The 20323-nt window shown below is 33.4% G+C and overlaps 1 protein-coding gene and 1 pseudogene across 1 annotated transcript; one reads left to right on the top strand and one right to left on the bottom strand.

The window, feature by feature from the left end:
* The first annotated feature begins 12481 nt into the window (after positions 1 to 12481).
* LOC105788154 (myb family transcription factor PHL7-like) lies at positions 12482 to 14276 on the top strand (annotated as a pseudogene).
* A 1029-nt stretch (positions 14277 to 15305) lies between these two features.
* LOC105788155 (subtilisin-like protease SBT3.5) lies at positions 15306 to 18840 on the bottom strand. Its single transcript, XM_012614910.2, has 10 exons — positions 18685 to 18840; positions 18483 to 18574; positions 18295 to 18392; positions 18060 to 18215; positions 17319 to 17989; positions 17153 to 17244; positions 16823 to 17065; positions 16619 to 16733; positions 16333 to 16525; positions 15306 to 16235 (listed from the first exon to the last, which is right to left on the bottom strand). Exons 1-10 carry the CDS (start codon positions 18769 to 18771, stop codon positions 15685 to 15687), a joined length of 2298 nt encoding a protein of 765 aa, XP_012470364.1. The 5' UTR covers positions 18772 to 18840; the 3' UTR covers positions 15306 to 15684.
* Between the last annotated feature and the right edge of the window lie 1483 nt (positions 18841 to 20323).

Below are 20323 nucleotides of genomic sequence, written 5' to 3'. Positions count from 1 at the left end.
GAGGCTTTAAATGACCCTGAACAAGAACAACATTTAACCAAACCAATGCAATACATTATACATATTTAACATATGAAAACAAGTTTAGAACATGAAAAATCATGGCCACTAAGACATTGGATCAAAACACTAGGCAAGTAAAATGTGGATCAAAACATTAGGCAAGTAAAATGTAAGTATATTATCATTTATATCATATGAATTCACGTTACAATTCCAAATGAAAAGTGATTATAAGTCGCAATCAATCCAAAACATACCATATATGTCAAGTAAAAGCAAAATTGTATTTCAACGATGAATAAATAAATTTCACATTTCACTATTATATCTTTTGTATTTGTCTTTCTTATTTTGCATGCATAGAGAAATTGTGACAAGCAAATATTAGCTCATTGATTGTCTAAGTTCAAACTGATGATAAGTGGCAATGTAAGAACGTTTACATTGTGAGAAAGACAACTTACTTCAGTAGATAATCTAAACGAGTCCATAATCCTTTAAAAGAATCAAAGTGGGAATTTGATTCAAATATTGAGAAGGATTATTATGTTGTCTACAATTCCAATTGAGGAGATGACTAGTCTTAGCTATCGGAGCAGTTGACTTCACCGGTAGAGACATAGATGCATTCATTAGCAAAATGATATATTGGACTGGACTCAAAATGAGTTAATTCTAAATCCGTTTGTGAATTAATTCACTTGTGACATCTATGATGTGATTTACCTAAATCATAAGTTAGCGACTGACCATGCGTATGTAACTCATGTACTTTGATATAAGTGGAGGCTTATACTCTAAAGATGATTGAGCCGATAGCGGTATGTTGGGTACATGATTTGTGTATGGCATGTCTTTACTAGCAATAGTGGAATCCATAGCTCAATTAAAGTGTTAACGATATCCTCCCATTAGCATTGTGTGGATTTATAAATATAGAACGTGGCCACGGCCTACTTGTTCTCGAACGAGTACTTTATTACAGTCATTTGTTGACAGTGATCATATTAATTATTAAGAAGACACAATGGTGACAGTAAGATAAAATAAGATTGTATTGAGTGAATAGATTTAACTAAAAAGAAAAAGGGATATCATATGAGGGTAACACACACATGACGAGATCATTGGACAAAGCAATTGGATGAATTGCTTTTGTAAATAGTATACAATAAGGAGTTTTTAATCATGGTACTTATTGTGGACTAATTCCATGATTAAGTACTTGTGAATTATGGAAATGATGCTTCTAGACATAATTACAATTACTAGAGTCTAATTGTATATGTCCGATTGGTCCCCCCGCTAGCTCAACAAAAGCTCGATCGGACTGCATTTCAATTAGAAGTAAATTCTACGCCTTTGGAAATAATTTAATTGAGCCGATTTATTCGATGTGAATTAAATTAGACGGTCATAAGAATTGTTAAATTAGAGAATTTGATTAAAAAAATTCTTGAAAAATTAATTTGGAAAATCTAAGTGATTTTTTAGAAAATTAATTCTGATCAAGTAAAATTAATTTAATCAAATTAATTAAAATTAATATGATATTTTTAGAAATTAATTTTCAAGTCAAATAATTGACCCAATTGGTAATTGAACTTGAAATTTGGACCTCATATCATAAATTGCGCCCGAGAGTCCAAAACTGAGACTAATACCCAAAAACTAGTCAAACCAGGCCTGGTCTGTGAAATTGGACCGACGGTCCAACTGATGGTTGGACCAAACAGGTCAAGCTGTCACTAGCTTGGACCGAACCGATAGAAATCGAACCAGCTCAGGGTGTTGGCGGCAGCAATGGTGGCATTTCAATGGCCGAAAAATGGTCAGCGGCAGTGGGTCTTTGGTGATTAAGCAGTGAAAGAATTACACTCCTACTGGAACTCTACCAGAGAATTTGATTTTAGATTAACCATTCCAAAAATAATATTACTTTAATAGATTTAATATTAAATTTAATTTCATATTTATCTTGTAGATAAATATTCTATTAATTTAATAAGATTTGATATTAAATTTAATCTAATATTTATAAATATTATATTAATTCAATATTAAAGTGATTAAGTTTAATCGTAGTTTAACTGTCTAAACTCTCTCTACATAAAGAGAGTCTTGAGTCATTATTTACACACACTTGAATTCAAGATAAACTTGTAGAGAGAAAATTCTCTGAATAAATTATCTCAGAAAATTTCTAAAGATATTTTTCTTATTTACAATTTGGCCTAAAAGTTTAGAGAAATTGCGAAATTACCTTATTGGTAATTTTTGTGAAAAATTTTCTAATTCGAAGTGAGCCCATACTCGGCAGACGTGAGCTTAAGGATGACGGATAAGACTACTCGGTCGAAGCATTCATATTAAACGAATAAAAAATGTACAATTTTGATTAAGTGTTTATTACTTTAGATATCACAACCAAGTTCTTATTTTGGAAAAAAAATTAAAACTCTAGTTTTTCCCTAAATTTATTTTCCGCTGCGTTTTTCAAACTCGATTTTCCAACAAAATTTGCATTACAATTACAAATGAAAAGAGATTATAAGTTGCAATCAATACCATATATGTCAAGTAATAGCAAAATATCATAATCCATCACTTAAAGATCCCAAAGTCCATCTAGAGACCAAGGTACATGCTAATACTAAAGTTCAAAAGGGACAAATTACAAAATTCATGGTATTACAGAGACTTGAGTATGGATGCTAATAAACACCAAATCAAAACTCAAACAAAATCCTGTCACCTATGCATAGAATAGAAAATCCATACACCGTGATTTTCGAAGCTTAGTGGTGCTAACAAAATCAATTTCATAACATATATCCATTAAGCAAAATATGCTAGAATATCAAAATAATCGTCAATTAAATCATATCTCCATATAATCAAAGCATAATCATGCTAACATTAATTATCGTAGTTTCTCTAACACCCTTCATGAAATACAAATTATGTAGCATATCTCCAAATAACATATTCATCAATATTCATTTTAGTAAATCATTTCAACATTTTAATCATAGCATAAATTCTGCCTCTATTAACAAAATATGGAATAAAGAACAAATATACAGATCAATCCCTGAACACTCCAAATAGTTTTGCACAAGTGCCAAATAGGCACTAATGTGCCAAATCCAATAATGCACATAAGTGCCAAATAAAAACATGAACAAGCACTAGCAAGGATGCACACAAGTGCCACAACCATCTTCTTACATAAACAATATAAGGGCATGCCAACTATACCTAAACTATTTCCAACTTTGTTTAATAGGGAACTTGTTGTTAAAAACATATCAGTATCAATAGGTATTAACATTTAACACAATATATATCTCAAGAATTAGTCTCATATTCTTAACAACAACCACAATCGATATTATACGTTCTTATAAACTCCTCACAACATTTTATTAAGCAAATATTTGACATATAAAAAGGATTAAACATCAATCAAACATAAACCATCAACAACCATTCCTAAGCTAAATTGCTTAATTAAAACATATATTATAAATTTTAGTTAACCTAGCACAAACCAAAATAGCTATGCTTTCGGAACCTTTACCTCCCTTTGACCTTAGATGTTTTGGCCATGTCCTTAGCTTCAAATTCATAGTCAAACAAGAAAATTAAGTTACTATATCACTAATTGACACCAAAAACAACTAAAACTAATGATGATATGCTATTCAATAAAGTGAAAACTCGATATCACTTCCTAAAACCACCTTAAGAACACTTATCTGATCCTTACTCCAAATTCTCAAAACTTCTAATTTAATACTTCCTTTGCTAATTCCTAAATTAAACATAATTTTTTGTAACCCTTAAAACACAAGAATCTAATAAGAACTCACTTTTTTTTCTCTCTAGGTCCAACAATGGCATCTTTCAAGAACATCCCCTAACTCTAATCAAACTTGAAATTCACTCTTCCCATAAGTTTTTAAACTTAAAATCATTAATAAACCAGCTCAAAAATAACAAGAAAGTGATAGAATCGAAGCTCTCTCTAGTCTTGAAAATAACAAAAAAATGATGAATATGGAAAAGAATTCTGAAAACCAATTTTTAAAAATTAAAATTCATATATTTATGTTAGAAAACATTCTATCTTGCTTCAAAATTAGGGAATTGATCACAGAAACTCAAAACCCAATTCCCTCCTCTTGCTCCTCAAAACTAACATGAACTAGAAAGTAAAGAAAAGAAAATGTTAAAATTGTGTATCCTCTAATCTTGTTTTATAAAAGATTTTAATAAAAATTAAACTTACCGATTGAAATTGAATGATTTAAAATCAAGATTTGATGAAAAAATGAGAGAAAAATCGAGAAAACATTTTTTATATGTTTGAGAATGTAATCTTCAAAATTCCCCCAACCAATTTTTCAAAAAGGATAGTTGCCTAGATACCCTTGGTCTAATTACTCAATAAGGACCTCTAAACACCCCTAACCCGTATTCATCGCTGGAACAGGATTACAGAGCATTACTGGGGTTTACGAGTCAAATAAACTGACATTTCATATAATATAACAATCATGTTAGAAACTAATCGAAATCAAACATATTGTCCCTTAAACAAGCCCTTGAGGCCCAAAATACGCATTAGAAACAAGTCAGGACTAAATTTAGTACTCAAAAAATTTTCAGAAAAACATTGAAATTTTTCAAAGTTGCGTGTGGCCAGGCCGTGTGACTCACACGGTCAAGAGACATGCTCGTGTCTCAGGCCGTGTGGGCATTTGAAATAGGGGCACACAGCCGTGTCTCAGCCCGTGTCCATTCTCGTGTAACTCTCTAACTTGGGTCACATGGCCAAGTCACACGCCCGTGTGTTAGGCCGTGTAAGCATACTGACTTGCATTTTTAAGAAGATACAAGAGACACACGCCCGTGTCTTTATCCGTGAGGACGAAAATAGGCTATTTTCTAAGCCACATTTCTCACCCAAGTTGACACCAACCTAGCCTCAACAAATTGTAAATCAATAAGCCATAACAAGGCATTCGAAACAAGCTAAAAATCAAGTCTCAAACATGCATTATCACCACATACAACCAATATGTCCTTAGGCACCTCAAATGACAACTTAAAAACATGTCAACCAAGTATCCAAACTTGCCTAATTAATTTACCTAACCAAATTACCAAAGTTCACTACAATTCAATTACATACATACATATAACATTCATACTAACATCACAATTATACTTTAATCTCATACCAATATGTAAGTTAATTATATAAACAAATATTCTTTATAATATTTACATATGTTAAACTTTAACCAAGACTGCACAAAAGTCTATACATGCCATATAAATCGTATTGAACGTTTCAAAAACTATTGAGATAAGCTTGATAGTGTGACTTAAGTGCTGATCCGATCGTCCAACCTTTCAAAAATCTACAAAGACATTAAACAACACATATAAGCTTAATGAAGCTTAGTAAGTTCGACGAGTTAAATGAAAATCTTAACGAATTAACTATAATAAATCAAATATTAAAAATTATCCATGACAACTCCCTATCATTCACAACTTCAATTGATAAATACATTTGTATTCAAATCAATACAAAAATAAATAACATGTCTTTCAAATTCATTAAATAAATCACCTTACAAAAAATTTTCCATTCGAAGAACGACTTACAGATAAGAGTACATCGTTAACAGAAACTCATAAGAGCTGGTCCTCCCAAATATGTCAACAGAAGCTTGAAAGCTAAACAAAAGCTCGTAAAAGCTGAACAGTAGCTCGTAAGAGCTAAACAGAAGCTCATAAGAGCTAATTCACCCAATTACGCCAACAGAAAGTAAAACACGAGAGTTTGAAACAAATGTTGAACCCCGGTTTACTTGGAAATAATGTCGTTGTCTCCCTCCAATACCATCATACACCAAATTACAAATGTACTCAAATCCCGCGTTCAATTCAAACCGAATATCGAATTCATTATTATAATTCATTTCTAACAATAGAATAAATGCATAATACCATTCATTAATTTATACAAAATATTAAATTTTAACCGTACGAACTTACCTAGATTGAATTGTAGTAATTATAGAAGTTCAGAGACTATTTCGCTATTTTTCTTTTTCACAAGTATCTATGGGATTTTGATCTAAAATATAAAATTATTCATTTATTAGCATATATTTCATTTCCAATTCATTTTACAATTAATATCCTTTTATTTTTAAAATTTACACAATTACCCCAAACTTTTACAATTTTTGCAATTTAATCCCTTAATTAGTTAATCTATCAAATTAACTAATTTTCTCAATCAATAATCTATCCAAATATTCTAGGCCTTCATACAGCCCCTAATAAACCCAAAATTCTCTATCAAACCCTAATATTTTAACATTTTCACAATTTAATCTTAAAATTAATATTTAATAAAATCACTTTATAAAATCATCATAAAACATAATCAAAACTCTAAATCCATGTTATTCATCAAAACATCTAATATTTATCAATGGAAACTTCCAAAATTTTTTAATAAAATCAAAAACGAAGGTACAGTTTAGTTGGACCTAATTGCAACAATCTCAAAAACATAAAAATTACAAAAAAACGAGTAAGAATTGAATTCACATGAAGCAAAAATATGAAAAACCAGCTTAAGCTCTCTCTCCTATGGCTTAGGCCGAAATTGAAGAAGAAATGCCTAGAAAACTTTCCAAATTACCATTTTTCCATTCGATGGCTTTATTTTATTATTTTTCCTTCATATGTTGCCTCATCACTTTGATTCAGGTGTATTTATTACTTAAGTCCTTCCTTATTTATTAATCAAGTCATTTCATCACTTAATTATTATAATTAGCAAGTTTTGTACCTTTTTCAATTTAGTCTTTTTTTAATTAATTAACTATCGAAACGTTAAAATTTTTTAACGAAACTTTAATACCACCTTAATGACACTCCGTAAATATTTATAAAAAATATTTATGGCTCGGTTTATAGAAACAAGGTCTCGATACATCACTTTCTAAAATCACTTGACCTAGATTTTAACCACTCGAACCTAATAAAGCATTATAAAATGTAAATTACCAATTCAAAAACCTTTTTAAAACCATATTTGACTCGTAAATATTAAGTAATAATATTTAGGAGCTTACTCGCCGGATTTGGTGGCCTCGAATCACTGTTTCCAACACCACTGAAAAATTGGATTGTTACAACCTCCCTTAGCTTAAATCCTATTTTCTTACCTTAAGACATTGACCCTCTAATTTATCCACTCTTACAATCTAGTTCATAAGTATTAATTCTAATTTTTAATTACAACCGAAATTAAGAAATTTAGCATTAGAAATAACTAATTAACAAAACCACAAATCCGACACCATGCCCATTCCCAAAAATCTATTGATTTAACTATTTGAAATGCTTCAATATAGGAACTCCTAACAACATCCAAATTTTCAACTTTCGAAAATTTCTGAGGTGTTACAAGTAACTTTGTGATCCTTTTATCAAACATACATCCAATATAAATAGGCAAAGGTATCAAATCTTCATCACATGAAGTTGGACGCCTCATCTTTCAAGATACAAATAGACCAGTTGACTGTAGATATAAATTAGAATTTAAATACACAATATTGAAAGTAATTGGCTTAGAAGAATAAAATGTGACGGCAGCTGACAGAAAATAAATCCTTTATCCAAAGAATGAAACAAAATCGAGTTGAAGCATGTGCATGCTCCAAATAGGAAAATAACGATTAACATAAACCAACAAATACTAAAGAAGTCAATCGAAAACAAGGCAGAAAATATATGATGTTAGAAATTGAGAAGAAACAACACTCAAGAACACGGAACAACCAAACAAAAAAAAAGATGAGAAGAGGAAGGATGACCAATGATGAAAGATTGAACAGAGGAAAAGCAGACACAACTGTCGATCAAGCTCAGTGAGATTGATGAAATAATCAACAAAGAAAACCAACCTGGTTGACAGGAAATATCTCATATTATGCTTTTTTCACCTTACCTATTTTTTTTCATTAATGTAAGAAATTTAAACCCTAATTTAAATGAAAATGTTAGTTTTCATGCAAACATGAGAATACTTCAATCATAAAAAAAAATATTTAAATACTTTTTTTAAATTTTTATTTATACCATAATGATGTTCTCACTTCATTACGGACATGTAGAGAATGACCATCTAAATAACATAAAACAACAAATTTAAAGATAAAAATTTGAGGAAGAAAATATTATAAAGATAAAATTTAAATAAAATGTATAAAATTTTATAAAAGCTTAAATATACTAAGATAAACAATCAAATTATTACATCATATCAAATTGGAAGCTTTAAAAAATTGAAAGCAAAACAAAGTAATATTGTTACTCTATTTGTTTTAAAATCATTCTATTTCTCATAAACCACAATAAAATTTGAATAAATAAGTTCTTTTTATTTCCTAATAAATAGTTTCAATTAATAATTGATCTTTAACTGATAGTGGACTAAAAAGAAAGCATGTAAAAAATAAAAGTTAAACACCAAAGAATCAAACTTATATGTAGCAAGGTAGAAATAACAAAAAAAAAATCAAACCAATGATTATAAGTGAAATATTATTGTTGATACCTAAGATCGACTAGGAGGAAGGGCGGCGAAAATAGGAGGCTGGTTCACCTAGTGAAAATTAAGAGTCATCAAGAAGATAGTGTGTGTGTGTGTGTGTGTGTGTGTGCGCGCGCGCGCGTGCGCGCGCATGTTTGTGTATATCCTCTCTTTAAGGGAGTTCATGGTTCTCATATGAAAAGTGCGAGGAGTCATGTGATAAATTCCTATAGATGGATGGGTCTTCCAACTATCCTTAAATAAAGTTGATGGTGTGACATTATAAAGTGTAGATAAAATGGATAATGACCGTCATGTTAACATGATAGGCTTTCTATTAGTGGTCGTTTGAGTGTTAAAAATAATATTACTCATGTTGGAGGTGTGTTAGCGATCTTGGTTGTGGTCAACGGAGGTGATTAGTCAAAGAGCTGCAAAGGGACCTACACAATAATTGTAAAAATAAATTAAAGAACTCTCTTTTAGATTTGATGTTCATATTTAAAATATACTTCATGAAGCTTCTGTAACACCCGGTTCCTAATTAACCCAAAAGTTGAAAATAATTGGAGGACTAAATCGAAAGAGATCATAAGCTGGCGACCTCCATTGAAAGAAACGAGAAAGCTTGAAACTAAATTAGACATGGTTGAGAACCAAATTTGTTTCGGGTAGAAAGGAACCAAGTGATTCCATTGTGGGAGACATAATGATTGTGAATGCATAGTTTTCATGAGGTTGGTAATAGCACAGAAAGGGCTATAAATAGCTAAAAATGGCTTCCCAGGGATATTTTCTTCCCAGTTCTGTTTCATTTTCTTTCGTTCTTCATCTTCTTTGGTAGCCCAAAAAAGGAATAGTTATGGAAGGTTCTGTATGAACCATACATCATGAGGATTTAGCTGGAAAAGTAGGAAAACTAGCAAGCTGGTAAGATTCTTATCCCTTTTGTGTGCGTAAGAATAAGTGAATAAAGTTATGGAATTCAGGACTGCTTTTAGGGTTTTACATGTATGGGGTTAAGCTAAGAATATTGAGTTTAAACTATGATTTTGGTTGAAATACTTACTGCTAGGAGAATGGAAGATCTGGCGTTCGAGAAAGCTAAGTTGTGGAAACGATGAAGATTCAGGTGAGTTCCAAACTCCAAACCTGCTGTTATGATTTATGCCATCTAAGTATGCCATGTTGCATAAACATAAAATATGATGATATGTGCATGTATTGCATGAAAACTGTGGGAAAAACCGTTGAGAGGATAGATGAAATTAGGAAAGGAAATGGCGAGTGATCCTGTTAGTTATCGCCATGAGCAAAGCTCCAGGACTTGTAGAGGGAACATCGCAGTGTTCGAGCATCAAGGTTAGGTGGTGTAAATGAATGGGAGGAGAATTTAGGAAATCAATATTATGGAAAGGTATTTACCGTGACGATGGTATCGACTGCTCATTCAAGGCAACACCATGACGACGGTATATGGCATAAGACTATGGATGAAAAATGCTATGGTAGTCTAGTATAAGGTATATAGTGTAAGACCATATATGAAAGACGCTATGGCAATTTGGTATGAGGTACGTAGTGTAAGACCATGGATGAAAGACACCATGGCAGCATGGTACAAGGTATAAGGTATACGATGTAAAATCATAGATGAAAGATGTTATGACAGTTGGGTATAATGAGTAAGACCATGGACGAAAGACTCCATGGCATCCATAAAACAAAGAAAGTCCACTAGGAAAGTAAACACAGAACAAATAAAGTTCGTTAAGACAGTAAATACAGGTTAAGTCCGTCAGGACAGTAAATAAGAGTTAAGTCCAATAGAATATGAGAAATATGGTGAGAAAGGTATAAGACCATAGCTCGAATACGATAACCGATAGAGTCTGCCAGGAAACAAATGTAGAAAATTTATTAAGATCTCAAGTGATGGATATGATACCAATGTGTCAAGTATAAGAAACCACGTAGGTGGAAGAAGAGTTAAGGGAGAGCGTATGTATGGTAAGCGGATCATGTGGAATCTGCCAAAACTGATAAAAGTGGTAAGGATAGATGCGAAAGCCAACATTGAATGAGCAAGAACCCAACAAAAATTAGAGGAAGATAGGTTGTGCAAAAGCTAGCCTAATTATGAAGATGCAAGAAAGAAAATTATCCAAGGATCGCAAGTAAGGATCTGCCATGAAGAACCACCAGAGGTAGCTCAATAAAGTTATACGCGAGAAGCAAATCTTATGAGAGGGATGGGAATTTCCACTCCCAGGATAAGAATTCTGTCTAGGGGATAGAATGTCTGTTAAGACAATTCCTCTTTGAGGAAAGTCTAATGCGGGTACACCACCATAATCAGAGCCCGTAGGGAGGGAACAAGTAAATGGGATGACAAGCTCGTATAGTCATAAAGATGATAACTTGTTGGATCAACAAGTCAGACCGACAATCACTTATGGGACGGGTGAGTTTCAAAGTAAAAGCTGGAGTGATGGGCAGATTACTGGAAGTAATTCCCTCCATTGTTACTAGTAGGATGGAGCGAAAATAGGTTCGCCAGAGTGGCAAGGTCTGTTGTAAGTCAACATAATATGGATATGTCAACAAGTTCTTTAGGACCATGGATAGGAAAAGGGAATCTGCCAAGGATTGGTTTGATCGGGAAAGTCTGTCAAGAAAAGTGATGTGTATGAAAGGAAGAAAAGACGAGAAGTAAGGATAGGGCTCGCTGATATGATGAGGTATTTGGTATATGGTCGAGTGGAAAGTGCGACCAAAGGGAAGCCTTATAGTGAGCTAAATAGCTCGAAAAATCAGGTGACGTCTGCCACCCTGATAAAAAAACACCCGCCATGAGCAAGTAGAAAGTTAATTTAAGTTTAATTTATTTTATATTTGTTACCCTTGTGCTTTAGGGTTTATGTGTGAGTGGCCTCGTGAAGGAATTCACTAAGTTCTCTTGAACTTACGAATTTCATTGATGTTCATAAGACTTACGAGATTGATCGAGGACTTAGATGAGGGACCAAGCTAGATGGAGTGGAGATCGTGGTTCCCAAGCAGATACAGTCATGCATATAGGAAGGGGGTACCATTGGAGGCTTCGCCTCAAGATCAATATCAACGAAGCCAGATAACATCTCTAAAATCTAGATTTTTTGGACCAATAGTCTTTAGCTAAATTTTAAGAGTACCTTGTAAACAAATAATCTGTATAGAAACAGAAACCTTGTGAGACCCAGCTTTTAGATAAGTTTGAGGCTTTTACTGTAAGAAGTATTATTAATTCAATATAGTTTGTTTTATAATAGTTTAGTTGATAAAAATTAAGTATAGGTAAACCCGATACATTTGTGACACTCCATACCCGTATATGATGGATGGGCCGAGCTAAGGGTGTTACAGCTTCATTTTTTACTTCAAAAATATTATCAACACCTTCGGCCATCATAAACACACATTCATAAGAGCAAAGCAATGACAAGCCAAAAGAAATAGGCCACGTTTGGTTGGAAGGAATGGAATAGCCATTCCCTCCTTATTCTTGGATGAACAGTTAAGCATTTTTTTACCACGTTTGGTTCACTATTTTCCTCATTCGACGAATGGGAATTCCTCTCTTATTCTTCTGATTTACCAAATCATTATTCGTCGAAGGGGGCTAAGAATAGCCCATTCAGCGACGGATGTAATAGTAAATTTTTCCCCAGACAATTTTACCCTGTATTTCTTCACCCATTAAAGCCTACGTCTGGCGAAGAGCTTCACTTCTTTCATCTTACGTCTGGGAAGCCCGTCATAGCCTACGCTCACAAGACTTGACAACTAGATTCTGGTCAGCCTATGCACTCCGAGTCCGGTTATTGGTGTCTTAAACCTGATGGCTCTCTTGAAGTTGTCATTGCTCAAAGCACTGGCCTTGCGAAAGTTCTCGTATTCTCTTCTCCCTTTCTCTCTTCCCTTGTCTTTAAGCTTCGTTTTTCTTTTTTTGCTTGATGTATGTTTTATTATATCAGAAGGGGACCTACAGTGCAGAGGACAATGTCATCAAGCTTCATAGCCAAGTCGTAGCCAATGCTTCCAAGGTATTCTTTTATTTTCCTCTTTCCTCATTTCTCAGCTATATATTTTGCTATCATTATGATTTGTTTTTCCATTTCTATCTCTATTCCTCGTGCTCTTTGAATTTGTTTTGCTCAATTTCAAATAATACATTTCTTTAGTAAAATTGGGTTGGAGTTCCATGTTCAGTATGTTGTGATACTGTCTGTCGTTTGTAGTACCTGAACCTCTAAATCTTGAATAAAAACCTCTATTTTTGGAATCTCAAGCTTGGCCCTTAATACATATTAGCTCGCTGGCCCTAGCTTTTTGGTTAGGGGATAGTTCAGGGTGATAAAATCAAGTAAATTTTTGTCAAAGTCATTTCTAGTTATGATGAACTCTGTCTTAAGTTGTAAATTGAAGTGTTTTAAGTACTGCAAATTGAATTATTTAGTTGCTGGAAATTGAGATATTTTATTGTTGTAATTGAGGTGTATAAATGTTGTTAATAAAGATGTTAAAGTGCTACAAATTAAAGTGTTTAAATGTTGTAAATTGAAGTGTTTTAAGTATCGCAAATTGAATTGTTTAGTTTCTGGAAATTGAGATGTTTTATTGTTGTAACTGAGGTGTATAAATGTTGTTAATAGAGATGTTAAAGTGTTGCAAATTACTGAAGCTCTAAAGTTGCAGATGGAGATGCAAAAGCGCTTACATGAACAACTGGAGGCATGTATTCTCAATGCAAATTTAATATTAATTTGGTTATTTTGTTTGTTTGGCTCTACTTGTTATTTAGAGTAGCATGATATTGAGTGTCAACAACATTCGGGCTCAGTATTTTTCTCTGTATTTGTTAAGAAACCGGTGCAATTTGTTAAATCACTGTGCAGTGACACATGCTTTGAGTTTTTGGTGTTGCATTTACTTGTCTTCTCAAAACACAGATTTCACCTCTGATATACAATAGGTGCAGAGACAGCTATAATTACGGATAGAGGCTCAAGCAAAGTATTTAAAGAAGATTATTGAAGAGCAGCGCCTTGGTGGAGTCCTTGCAGAAGCACCTGGCACAGGAGCTTCAGTCCCAGCGTTGGGTGACAATGGCCTGGAATCTGACAAAAAGACTGACCCTGCAACTCTAACCCCAACTTCAGAATCTCCTTTGCAGGATAAGGCTGCCAAAGAAGGAACTTTTGCGAAGAGCCACTCTGTAGATGAGTCTTTCTCATCTCATCTTTGACCCCAAATTCTGGTTGCCATGTGGATTCTCCAGCAGGGAGTCCTAAAAGGGAGATGTTGAAGAAGAAGCAACGGGTGAGCATGGCTAGAGCATTTGCTAAACTAGATATGGTACTTCCACACCAGATACTAGATTCGAGCATAAATGCCTCATATCAACAATCGTTGTTAGTTTTCATGGGAGAGCAATTTAATCCTTCATCTGGAATATCGATCAGAAATGAGAATCAATCAGGGAAGGGTTCAGGAACGGAGCTGTAGTTTATGTGCTACATGGTAAATGTTGTTGGTTTCATTTTGGCCATGTATTCCTGATGAGATTTCTGATTAGGTCAAAAAGAAAAAAAAAGAACTTGTTAATGTCTGTTGTATGAGATAATTAGACTGAAGTAAATGTGTCCCTTTGTCCTAATATATGTAGCATCCATATAGTGTAGTGGAATTAATTACAGTGAATGGTGCTAGGGACTTGGCTCGAGTGCCATGTCTATCAGTATTAGAGTACTGTGATTGTTGTGTATTTTGGCTAAAGGTTTTTGAAAGACTTTGATGGCTGGCTTTAAGTGGGTAACGTGGATTAGCACTGTTACTGTTGTTTTTAATCCTTCAATAACTTAGGGTGAGTTTGGATGGGCGGTGCGTTTACCTGCGGTTAGTGTAAAAATAGCGGTGGCGGTGAGATTAGATACTGCAGCGATACTGTAGCGTGAGACAAAAAGTAAGCTAAACGCACCGTACCGCACCCAATCGCCCATCCAAACCCACCCTTAGTAAGTCGACTTTGTTCATGGGATACTGCAGGTAGTCATGATGTCAACTTGCAGGCCTTCTACGTCATATTTGCAAATAATATTTTATTTTTTTAGGCAAGAACTATCATTCAAATTAGTTCCAGGGATTATTTACATATTAAAATGGACATTACGGCTTTAAAAGAAATAATAAAAGATTAAATTAAGTGATAATTGCCGTGTTTAGAATAAAACCCATGATAGTTGACGTAGATATTGCTTAAAAGGAAAAAGGAAAATAATAAAACATAATTTAGTACATTAAATATGTATTACAGTTTAAAAATAATAAATTAGATTATATATTATTTTTATAGTATTATATATTATGATTTTTAATTCATATAATAATAATTATATTAAGAATTTTATTAAATTATATATTATTTTATTAAATTATATTTAATAATAATTATGTTAAAATATGGTTAAATTATTTATTATTTTATTAAATTATTTTTAATAATAATCTTATTAAAATTTAATACCAATAACAATAATCATCTACCTAAAAAAAATTATGCAAAGGGTATTCTAGTCATTTTAATTTTTTTCCTTATGCTATTACAACGTCATTTCATTCAACCAAATACAAGAATAACTATTCCATTCCATTCAACTAAACAATTGAGTTACTGATTACAGCTTTATTCCATTACAGCTCTATTCAGCTCTATTCAATTACAGCTCTATTCCATTACAGTGAACCAAACGTACTCATAATGTAACTTCCGGCCTTAAATTTTACTATTATGATTTTTTTTTTTGAGAATTAAGTTATTTTAATAATTTGGCTAACATTTGCCAATATTCTCATAACCTTCATACGATTTTGGTACCATACAAAAATAATAAATCATTATTTTAAATGGCACCACAAACCATTTTTCAATGATTCCTGGCATAAAATTAAAGCTTATTTCATCAATTTTATTTTTAATAGCAACGGTTTCAACATCATCGTATGGCTCAAACAAAAATAGCTCGCATTGATATAGGAATCGTCACAGTGTGCTTCGGATCTCTCCATATTAGTCTCCCAAATCTATAATCTCCATATACTTTCCCAGTCGTGAAGAAAGTAACTTTAAAGGGTACAATTTGGGTGGTTTTATTGAACCTCAATATCTGGGGTTCTACTTTCATGTTTACACCTTGTGGAGCTTCCACAACAGCTTTATACATTGACTCAACGGGTCCGACATTCGTTACCTTTCGGCTCACTGTTACTTTTCTTTTCAGGTATGGGATGGTGATGGATGGAAGGTTGAGGTTCAACTCATTTAGTCTATTTTTGGTGCAATTGGCTTTGGTCTGGGTTAAACCACTCACAGACTTGCTGCTGAACCCAGTGCCGCAAAGGAACTTGACATAATCGTTTGTTTCAATGTCATAGATGAGCCCTGGATCGATAGCTCTATTGGGATTTACTACTCCACCGCCCATATCAAATGGGTCAGCTACCTTGCGAGTTGAGCCCTCCTCGGCTATGTTTGATCCATCGGTTCCTTTTTGGGAAGCTGCAGCGTTGAACTAATGGTTATAGTTGAGGGAAGAAAAGATTACACCCTTAAAGTGTATGAAAAAATGTCAATATGGGAAGTAAAATTTGTTCACCTGTGGTGACTAGAGCTGATCTTATTGCAGCTGGAGACCAGTTCTTATGTACAGATTTGATTAGAGCTGTTATGCCTGCAATATGGGGGCAAGACATTGAAGTTCCTGACAGTAGTGCAAATCCACTACTTTTTTCTGCGCCAAATGGTATATATGCAGCTATGATGTCCACGCCTGGTGCAGCTATGTCGGGCTATATACCGAAATTAGACAAAGGAAAACTAAAATCTTACTGCAGTTAAAAGAAGAATGATGAAATTGGGAGTTTATAGCTTGTTAAATTTACCTTTAGCACTGTTGGGGAAATTGAACTAGGTCCTCTGCCTGAGAAATCTGCAACTTTAGGAGATACCCATTTCCCTATAATTGTCTTTGGAATACCTAACTTGGCAATTGGAGACCTTAAAAGAGAGGTGGAAAAGGTAAAGGAATTTAAGTGTTAAAGTTATGCCATATATATTGATTCTTCACTTTCTTAATTTATGTGTACCTTGCTTTTCTTATATAGGAAAGTATCTGAGTTCCTACTTCATAATCTACTTTAATGCATGGTATATAATGACATGACTCAAGTCCATCACTCCTATATTGCGCAAAAATAAGCCCTACCCCTCCTGCTTCCGCCACTGAAATTGCAGCACTAAATATATTCTGAGTACTTGATTGTGAAAAACAAAGTATGATCTGTCCTGCTGCTAATGTTGCATTCAGACTTCCTCGCTTGCACCCCAAGCTGGAAAAAGTAAACGTATCACACCAGATGTATGAAAAAAGAACATATATGAAAAATCATCTGACTAGATCAAAAGAAAGGCCTAACGCTGAATCATCGTTGTCATTTAAGGCAATGCGATCAGAGAATGTAATGCCAGTGAATCCACGGTTATGCATTCGAGTGTCAACAGATTGTCCCTGCAAGACAATAAGATTATTATGTTAAAAAGGACTGTATTGTTTGATTAATCTAGTGCTAAGTGAAGATTTACCCAAAGGGTGAGGTTATTTCCTAGTGTAATGGCTGTTGGGAAGGCCCTATCTATGGTAGTAGCGGCAACAGTGATAATCCAAGGAGCAGTGTTCTCAACTGTCATTGCAGTAGGACCATCATTCCCTGCGGAGCAAGCTACAGTAATGCCCTTTGCAGTTGCATGGAAGGAACCGATTGCAATCGAATTACGTTGATCTGCGTAAGAGAACAAAGGTATAGAAATGCCGATGGACACCGATAGGATATGAACTCCATCTTGTATGGCTTTGTCAAATGCTTTGAGAAGATCAGCATCAGTGCACCCTCCATGTCCAAAAGACCAACAAACCTTGTAAACTGCCAAGTGAGCTCGTGGAGCACCTCCCCTAGCCAAACCAGCAGCTAGTCCTTCATAGTTTGCATTTACTACAAAATTACCAGCTGCTATGGAAGCTGTATGAGTACCATGCCCTGAGCTATCTCTTGCTGATAGAATATCCTCTCCATTACTTATATTTATAGGTGTTTGGCTTTGATCCAAGATGCCTTTGACGAACCAACGAGCTCCGATAAGTTTCTTGTTACAGTTTGAGGAGTTGAACAACTGTCCCTCTTGGCATATACCTTTCCAATGAGGTGGAATTGGATTCATACCCCTATCATTGAAACTCTCAGATTCTGGCCACACTCCTACAATCACGGTTTCCAAATTTATCAGCCTTTATATTGAGCCTTGTAAGTGTAGAGATTTATTTACTACCTGAGTCTATTACGCCAATGATTATCCCTTCACCCATGTTGCTTTTAGTTAAAAGATTTTTTGTAGAATGATCATTTAGCCCCATGAAGTCCCAACTTCTAGTTGTATGAAACTTGTGAACTTGATTAGGAATCACTTGGACAACACCAGGAAATGCTGCAATTTGTAAGTAATTTTTCTTAGTTTTTAAAGTTTTAGATGCTAAAATAAAACAAAAGCTAGGAAATTATATCACCTTCAATTTCCCTTGCCTGGGAATCTGTCAACCTGGCTGCAAACCCGGAAAAGCCATGTTTATAGCTATAAAGCATTGAACTTTTTGCTGCTTCCTTGCTGAGATTCATCCAAAACAAAAAAAAAAAGGAGCAAAGCTTATGTTATTCTTTTTTATTGAAATTTAGTGTAAATGTAAATTTATAATACCTTCCAAGCAAGTCGGACAACATTTTGTAGTGAAACATTTTGGTAACAGTTGGATCTTCATTTTCTTTCTCTCCCATGTACACAATATGCACCTGTGACATTGGCATTTATGTGCACAACACCAAACTTAAGCAATAAAACAAAATAAAATAAAAGCCACACCTAACTTAATTTCTGAAGTTGTATGCAGATATATACTTACATTACTTATGGCTGCCTTTGGAAAGGTTGACAAAAATTGAATTGAAACAAGAGTGAGAACAACAAACAAGTTTAATTTGGTATCCATAAACTAATCTTACAAGAAAAACAATATAAAGAGTTTCCAGTTTTAAGTTTGTTTATTATTACAACATATAAGGAGTTTAAATAAGTTAGCTATCCCTGTATCCTTGAGCAAAGCTTCCCCAACACAAAGTGGAAAGTGGGTACCGTACTTTTCAGACCAAACTTTCAATTTTTTTTTTTATATTATCTTTTTCAAAAATATCATTTTTAAAGTTCGAACATGTATTTCCTGACTACTACACCTACACTTGTCCTGATCTTTATGCTTAATTGAGTAAAAATTAATTTACGGTGTAAATTATATGAAACTGGGAATCATGAATAGTATGTTAAATAACATAACTTTTTTATTCACTTTTCCATAAAGTTGGACAATATCACTTTTATATGGAAAACTTTCCTAAAAGATGAAATGATAGCTTCCTCTACTTTATCCTATATCTTTTTCCTTCTAGTTAAAGCTGCTGATAGCATTGTAGGCCAAAACGTACACATTTATGCTTTTAATTATTCTATGGTATATGATGACCAATCTTATAAATAATTTTTCATGCATAAGAAACTCAATTCTATAAAAGTTTGAAGATAATCTCCATAATTTAAAAAATTGTTAAAACTTTTTAAAAAATTCAAGAGAAATTCTTAAAGAGAAAATTTCAAAGAGAATTTATTAACTCAAAAGAGAAAATCGTTGAATAATGAATGAATTTATTGTTGTGTACAATGCAGAGGCCTTTTTATAGGCTAACTAAATACATATAAATAAAACTTTCAAGTATACTAAAATTCTAGTTAATCTAAACAACAAGTAGTTTTAAGCTAAACTTTCTTGTCGCCGTAAAACTCTTAAATAACTTAAAATACTTAAAAATTATCTAAAATTCAGAATAAATAAATAATAAAACCTAATAAATAAAATATTGGGATTGTATAAAATAAAAACCTGAAACTCGAACTCAATATGATTTAAACTCGAATAAAAAGTCTAAAACTCATAATTTCCGTAATTATCCCGTCACTAAAATGGTCATAACTTGAACTCCGGACTCGAAATTGAGTGATTCAAAGTGCGTTTTGGAGCTAAGAAATAAGTCTTCAAACGTTATATAGACATCTAAGCCCATAAATGTCTGGATCCCAAAAAAATATTTGGCAATTTGGTTGAATTGACTTTAATAAATTTCACTCATTACGTGCATGTATCATTCCCCTTTTCCTCAAAAAGTTTCATCCTCACATATTGTCTTTGATCGAATATTTGTTTGATTTGCTTGACCTTTTAACTTTGTTATTGGTAAGGTAACGTCAATTCATCACATTCATGTGCTTGAAATTGGGCCTTGAGACTCGCACCAAGATGTCTACATGAACGAACTAGACTAAACCCGATTGTAATGAAGATGATTTTGTTACCTAAAAGTATAGATTTCTGAAACCTGTATAAGTAAACTTTCTGCTAGCCTTCCAATGAATGGTTGATGAATGATTGAAAGTTTGGACTCTCCCTAATAATGTAGACCCTATCCACATCCTTTCTAGACTCCAAGCCCATG

Source organism: Gossypium raimondii, chromosome 2, assembly GCF_025698545.1.
Source record: "Gossypium raimondii isolate GPD5lz chromosome 2, ASM2569854v1, whole genome shotgun sequence".
Lineage (NCBI taxonomy): Eukaryota > Viridiplantae > Streptophyta > Magnoliopsida > Malvales > Malvaceae > Gossypium > Gossypium raimondii.
The sequence above is the reverse complement of the archived record's forward strand: the minus strand, read 5'-3'. Positions and strand labels throughout refer to the sequence as shown.

Excerpts from the sequence above, each read along its gene's own strand:
- LOC105788155 (XM_012614910.2), bottom strand. The coding sequence starts at position 18,771 with ATGGATACCAAATTAAACTTGTTTGTTGTTCTCACTCTTGTTTCAATT. Across the intron at positions 17,990-18,059 it reads CATTGGCGTAATAGACTCAG|GAGTGTGGCCAGAATCTGAG; the intron begins GTAGTAAATAAA and ends CCGTGATTGTAG. Across the intron at positions 17,066-17,152 it reads AATGACAACGATGATTCAGC|CTTGGGGTGCAAGCGAGGAA; the intron begins GTTAGGCCTTTC and ends TACTTTTTCCAG.